Source organism: Solanum tuberosum, unplaced genomic scaffold, assembly GCF_000226075.1.
Source record: "Solanum tuberosum cultivar DM 1-3 516 R44 unplaced genomic scaffold, SolTub_3.0 scf00415, whole genome shotgun sequence".
Taxonomy (NCBI): domain Eukaryota; kingdom Viridiplantae; phylum Streptophyta; class Magnoliopsida; order Solanales; family Solanaceae; genus Solanum; species Solanum tuberosum.
Window position 1 is genome coordinate 359635 of NW_006239349.1, and position 7598 is coordinate 367232.

Genomic DNA, 7598 nt, shown 5'->3' on the forward strand with positions numbered 1-7598 from the left:
TATAAAAGAAGCCTATGCCTGCTTACGTGGCGCCATCACAAATCAAGATTTTTTTGTTAATTTATTTATTTTCAGAACTATCCTTCCCCTTTCGTGAAAGTTGTGACTTTTATAAAAAATTGTGACTTTAATGAAAAGTTGTGACTTATATGAAAATTTGCTACTTTTATGAAAAGTTATGCCTTTTATGATAGGTTCTGACCTTTTCGAAGGGTTGTAACTTTTCTGAAGAATTGTGACATTTTCGATAAGACACAATAAACATTTGTTCACACTACTATTTGTTGTCTAGCTATAAATAGAGGGATTTCCTCTCATTTTAAAACAATGAAAATTCTGAATTTTTTCTTCTTCTTCTGCACAATTAAATATTCGTGTACAATTTTTTCATCCTATTGTTACAAATCCGAGAGTCATTAATTTATGCTTATGTTATTAATTGTTGTTTTTGAATACATGTTTTAAACTTTATTGTTTGTGTTTGTGCAAAGTTATTGTTATAAGTATTTGATAGTATAGATTAAATAACACACGTTAATTGAGTATTCACGTAAGTTTTCTCCATTGAAATTGTTGAAGGTACGTAAAAAAATTCCTTAAAGATCTATACTATCATCTCTTGAAAACAAAATTCACCCAAACAAACTAAATAATTTGTGTAATCTTTTCCCTTTCAAGTATATATAATAAGTTGAATTGTTGTCCAATATCATACATTCTCCCTTTAATTTTTCATTTTACTAATTTCTTATGATACATTTAAATGAAGAACTTTAAAATGATATATGTAAAGCAAAAGGTAGAGCTGAACTTTCTACACGTTAGAATTAGAATATTTGTTCATTTTTTCATCCTTTTAAAATTTATTTATCCCTTCACCAACGATTATTTATTTAGTAGAAAATTTAATTTCTCCAGTACGGTTGATGTTCATTTGAATTCCCAAAAATATCAAGTAATAACACTTCCTGGACAAAAAGATATATTATAAAATCAAATTAAAAATGATTGATCGAAGGATAAATGATAGATATTATAATTATCATCTTCCTTTACATTATTAATATTTGTTACTATGTAATCTTGTATGAAAGATAATATAGTATTTTAGTTTTAATGACTCATAGGTTTTAAGTATTATTTTATAAATTCTGTGATATTAAATTCTCGCGTGGGTGATTTTACTAGTTCAGCATAATCTTGAAGGTTCTTTAACTATTTTACTCGAGTAAAACTTAGTGAATATGATTCCAATGAAATATTTTCCTCTTAACAATATCAGCTAAATCAAACACCATAATTGAAGTATTCCCTTCTCCATTTTCCTATTCGAATCGTTATAGTGCATTCTTCTTTTTCTGTGGAATTCAGTGCCTCACTAGCTCGGGTTTGTTTCATCACAGATGTCTTTCAAGTATTGTGATGATTACTTTTCCTATAATTGATGTTCACCTATGCCTCAATTAGTTCTCTAATTGGTTTGCTGTTTATGTTAGCTGATGGGATATCAGTGAATTCCGAGAGTATAGCTCTAAACTCATCTCCTGTAAGAGTCTCCTTTTCCAGCAGCACGTCCACTAACTTGTCGATTGCCTCCCTGTTGTTCCTTATGTGGTTCTTTGCAATTTCATATGCTCTCTCAATTATGTGCCTTACAGATTCATCAATGTCTTCTGCTAGTTTCTCTGACATTTGATTCCTTGCTAGCATTCTCAGCACCACATCGCCACTTTGTGCTGCTGGATCTGTTAACGTCCATGGTCCAATCTCAGACATCCCAAACATTGTAACCATCTGTTCTGGTTACGAACATTGACAAGTTAAAACTTGTTAGTATTCAACTGTATTGTTTTCTTTATTATTTGGTGCAACAAGAAAATATGCTAAAGTGAATACCTGTCTTGCTATTTGAGTTATTTGTTGCAAGTCTCCTGCTGCACCAGTAGTGATTTCTGGTTCACCAAAAATTATTTCCTCTGCTGCTCTACCTCCTAAGCCTCCCACTATTATAGCAAAGAGTTGCTTCTTGGAGATTAAGGTTGGATCTTCACCAGGGATGAACCATGTAAGACCGCGAGCTTGCCCTCTTGGGATCAATGTGACTTTCTGGACTGCATCATGGCCAGGGGTCAATGTCCTACAAGCACAAGAACTCACTCTTAGTACCTTGTCTTTTGATTACAAGAACTTACTCCTAAACTTGTCCGGTTATTTCGTTTAGACACCTTATTTAAGGGCATGGCCTATTGAACACCTAATGTTAGTTGAAAAACAAACCACAGAACAATTAAAGGGGCAAGAAATAATTGCTGACTTACGCGCAGACAGCATGTCCAACCTCATGGTATGCTACCAGAATCTTGTTCTTTCCATCTGTCATTGTAGTTCCTTCCATTCCAGCGACAATTCTATCGATTGAATCATCTATCTCTTTTGAGGTAATCTTATCTTTTCCTCTCCTTCCAGCTAGAATGGCAGCTTCATTCATCAGGTTTGCAAGATCTGCACCACTGAATCCTGGTGTTCTCATTGCAATAACACTTAGAGACACATCTTTGTCAAGCTTCTTGTTGTTACTGTGAACCTTCAATATTTCTTCTCTTCCTCTTATATCAGGCAGTCCAACAGTTACCTATTGAATTACAATATAAATGTAATATCAATATTAGTGAAGTGTATCCTGGAAACTGTGATCTTTTGGGGAATTTTACATTGAAATAACTCATTTCTTACCTGTCTATCAAACCTTCCAGGTCTAAGCAAAGCTTGATCAAGAATTTCAGGCCTATTAGTAGCAGCAATGACAATGACTCCAGTGTTTCCAGTAAAACCATCCATTTCAGTAAGAAGTTGGTTCAGTGTCTGCTCTCTTTCATCATTTCCTCCACCAATACCAGTTCCTCTCTGCCTCCCAACAGCATCAATTTCATCAATAAAAATTATGCAAGGCGAATTTTGTTTCGCCTTGTTGAATAAGTCCCTGACTCTAGAAGCTCCTACACCAACAAACATCTCAATGAACTCTGAGCCAGAGAGAGAAAAGAATGGCACCCCTGCTTCTCTGGCAATCGCCTTAGCTAGCAATGTCTTCCCTGTCCCTGGTGGCCCTACTAAGAGAAATCCCTTTGGTATCTTTGCTCCAACTGCAGCAAACTTCTCTGGAGTCTTCAAGAACTCAACAATCTCTTGAAAATCTTGTTTTGCTTCATTAACTCCAGCCACATCATCAAATGTTACTCCTGTATTTGGTTCCATCTGGAATTTGGCTTTGCTCCTGCATTGTCCACAAATAAGTTAAGAATATCAATCCATTAGACATAAAGTTCAATCTTGATCATGTTTTTTTAAGTTTCCAGTCCAGCATACCTTCCTAATCCAAAAGGCAAGTTTGGCCCTCCAAGGGTATTTGAAGAGCTTCTCAACAGCAAATAGCCAAGCAATATCAATGGAAAAGCTAAGTTCCCAAGTAAATCAAGAAGTGGTCCAATTACATTCATTTCAGGGAGATGAGCAGCAAAATCTACATTCTTGTCTTTAAGTTTTCTCACCAGTTCTGGTGGCAATCCTGGCAACTGAATTTTAACTCTCTGAACTTTGTTAAGAGCAGGATTGATCAATATCTCAGCAACAGCACTGTTCTCAAAGAAATCAACTTTCTTGACAGCACCTTGATTCAAGTAATCCAAGAATCTTGAATATGACATTCTACTTGAAGTTACCTCAACTGGTGCTTCAGTGTCAGCTCTTGCTGTCTTAGACAAAGTCCCTGCTACAAGGCTCAAACCACCAGTACTCAACAGCTTCCTCCTGTTTATTCTGGTGTCTGAATGTGTTTTCTGACATGGGGTTTCTTTATTGGAGATTTTAGGATTGTAAGTATCCTTGGAAAAGTCTTGGGATTTGCATAAGGGGAACTGAGAGACAGACAAAGAAAGAGCAGTAGACATTTTGTTTTCCTCAACTTAAGCTTTTTGTGTTTATGAACTATGTATTGCAGTTTGGGAAGTTGAAGGCAGTTGACAACTTTGGATGGAGAGTTAGTAAGAATGTTACAATATAGTTAGTTATATAGGATATGAAGGGGACTATTTTGTTTGGAATTATGCTTGTGATATATATTTGGTAGTATCAAGTATGTACTTGGTTATTCATGAAGGGTCTAGAGTAAATGATGACTCATGTCTTATATATATTAGGATATGATGTGATGGAAAATAGAGAAGAATCATATCCTAATTTATAATTACCAGACATTATATCGGTTTAACCATACACTTGGAGAGAAAATTGTGGTCTATTGTTTGGACAAATTTAGTGGGCACTTTTACATTAACTTTTGTTTCCAAAAAGAAGCAAGAAAAGTTCAAATAGTTTTACATGAAATCCTAGTGTCATCTAAGTATAATTATTTATTCTAGTGGAGAACATAATATTTTTTAGACGTTTTAAAACATGTAAGACTATTTAATTTTAAAGAAATTAAATTCATTAGATAATCCACGATCTAATTTTGATATGATGTTTGCTTTTTTTCTAACCACTACTTTAATATTCTCAAATCTCAATCACAAATAAATATTGTATAAATCAAATTAATATTATAAATTTTATATTCAGTTCAAATATTGTGAGAGTAATAATATATGTTTTGAAAACAGGGATGCATCACCCCAAGCACTTGCGAGTTGCGAGACATACACTATTATAACTAAGTATATTTTCTTAGGATGGAAAAATAAGTAATTTAGAGTTTAGAGTTTCTGATGGATAAAGAAATCTTTAAACCCTTTGCTTTGTCTCTTCGATTATTATCAAGCATCTGATTTGACGAATGAGGCTGATTTAGGGCCTGTGTTGGTACGGAAACTATTGTTTACAAAATTCTTTTTAACAAATGTGTTTCAGGAAAATAAGTGGGTTTTTTTACTTATTTTTTTTATTATATTTATAAATAAGCAAGCAAATATTATTTTTAAAAAAAACTATATATATATATATAGTTTTTTTTAAAAATAATATTTGCTTGCTTATTTATAAATATAATAAAAAAAATAAGTAAAAAAACCCACTTATTTTCCTGAAACACATTTGTTAAAAAGAATTTTGTAAACAATAGTTTCCGTACCAACACAGGCCCTAAATCAGCCTCATTCGTCAAATCAGATGCTTGATAATAATCGAAGAGACAAAGCAAAGGGTTTAAAGATTTCTTTATCCATCAGAAACTCTAAACTCTAAATTACTTATTTTTCCATCCTAAGAAAATATACTTAGTTATAATAGTGTATGTCTCGCAACTCGCAAGTGCTTGGGGTGATGCATCCCTGTTTTCAAAACATATATTATTACTCTCACAATATTTGAACTGAATATAAAATTTATATTATATGCAAAATACTATGGGTGTGGAGGGTGAGTGTAGGTGTTGGGGCTATAGGTGGGTGGGGATGGTATGAGGTGTCATTTATGAAACTTGTTTTTTTTTTTTATATATTAAAATTATTTTTCTTATTTTTAAGAAACTTGATTTTTGAAAAAACATTTTTTCAAAAAGGAAAAACATATATTGAACAAATAAAATTGAAATGGATAAAGTATCTAAACCTCAGGTGGAGCTAGGTGGAAGTAAAGAGTTCATCCGAATTTTTTTTGACAAAAAATTACAATGTATATTTAAGATTAAAATTACTTTTTAGATATTTTTTATATAATAAATGTTGGATTCATTATCTTGTTCATGTGTTTAATTTTTCCTATTTTAAACTCTCTTAATAAAATTCTTATTTCATTATTATCTAAACCCTGAATACTTTATTATAACAAACACAATCTATTTAGCTCTCGTTTAACCATACATTTTGAAATTAAAACTGAAAAACTTCACCTTTTAAAACTACGTTTGGACATACATTTTACTTTTAATATTTGAAGTTTTGCAAGAATTCAAAAACTGGTTCTTTTAGTACTTCAATTATTTTTTGAAAATAGATGTTTAAAATTTCATAAAAAAGATCAAACAAAAGACTAAAATGTGATTCAAAATATAAGCTTAATAGACGAAGAAGCGTTTATAATATCGAGAAACGGACAAAGAAACTTTTCATGTCTTGCTTTATGGCTAGTTGAGTTGTGACGAAAAGATGAAAACGAAAATCTAAAATAAAGAACACCAAGTTTAACGTGGAAAAATCCTTCAAAACGAAGGTAACCACCACGGGATCGACAAGATCCGAATTGCTTCACTATAACAATAAGAGAGTTACAATTATTCTTCTAATGGCTACACAACAAGTGCCAAAAGAGAACAAACAATAGCTACACCAACAAAAGATAAATAGAAAGAAACACCACCCAAACTCAGCTTCTGTTCGGGACCTAAAACAGGATCTTGCTGACTTCTGAATCCGATCTCCACCGTTCAAATCAACCACCAAGATGTCAGGAACACTCAGTACAAATTTCAGCCCGATCCAACGGTTAGCTAATCGGGAAACACGATCTGAAGGTTGCTGGTCGGAATAAAAGACTGCAGCAAAAGAACCCTTTTTCTTCTCTTTTCTCTCTTGTTGAAAGCTCTCTCAAGAAACCTCTCTTATGTCCTAATGTCTTTCAAAGACAATACTAATGAGCAATCTGAATTATTCTCTTAAAACCATCCTCTATTTATAGAGTTGTGCTTTTCCTTACAAAGCCAAAACCAACTCCAAATAGGATTACTATTCCAATCCTTTTCCTAATAGAATTGGAAACCAAATAAAGAGAATAATTCCAATCCTTTTTCAAGTAGGATTAGGCCATGGGCCTTTGGCTGGAACATGGGCAATAGCCCAACAAACTCCCCTTCCAGCCAAGGGGCCAAATAGACTTCAAGTGGAGGAACTCTTGACAGGCTTCATGCCTGCCGCACTTCTACAAAACTCATGCTTGTCTACGATCACCACTTTTGTAAGCATATCTGAAGGATTGTCATCAGTGTGTATCTTCTCAACCTCAAATAATTTCTCCTCCAGGGCCATTCTAATCCAATGATATTTTCTACTAATATGCTTGGACTTAGAATGAAAGGTAGAGTGTTTGGTGAGATAAATAGCACTTTGATTATCACAAAATAAGACAAACCTTGATTGTTCAAAATCAAGATCTTTGATAAACTCCTTCATCCAAAGCAATTCTTTGGCACCTTCAGTGATGGCAATATATTCAGCTTCTGTGGTAGATAGAGCTATGCACTTCTGAAGTCTTGATTGCCAAGAAATAGCTCCCCCTCCAAAAGTGATCAAATAACCAGAAGTGGATTTTGAGTTATCAAGATTTCCTCCCAAATCAGAGTCTGTGTAGCATACAAGTTCAGACTTGCCACTACCAAAGCACAACTCCATATCTGAAGTACCCTTCAAATATCTTAGTATCCATTTCACTGCAGCCCAATGTTCTTTTCCAGGATTGGAAAGAAATCTGCTAACGGTACCAACAGCATGTGCAATATCTGGTCTAGTGCAAATCATAGCATACATCAAACTACCAACCGCGGAAGAGTATGGAATGTTTGACATCTCATTCTTCTCTTCATTAGTAGATGGACTTTGGGTCGTACTCAA

General features: G+C 33.6%; 1 protein-coding gene across 1 annotated transcript; it reads right to left on the minus strand.

Annotated features, from left to right (window-relative positions):
• Positions 1 to 1297: 1297 nt before the first annotated feature.
• Positions 1298 to 4214, minus strand: LOC102603811 (ATP-dependent zinc metalloprotease FTSH 6, chloroplastic). Its single transcript, XM_006363139.2, has 5 exons — positions 3367 to 4214; positions 2734 to 3274; positions 2319 to 2632; positions 1897 to 2137; positions 1298 to 1794 (listed from the first exon to the last, which is right to left on the minus strand). Exons 1-5 carry the CDS (start codon positions 3945 to 3947, stop codon positions 1453 to 1455), a joined length of 2019 nt encoding a protein of 672 aa, XP_006363201.1. The 5' UTR covers positions 3948 to 4214; the 3' UTR covers positions 1298 to 1452.
• Between the last annotated feature and the right edge of the window lie 3384 nt (positions 4215 to 7598).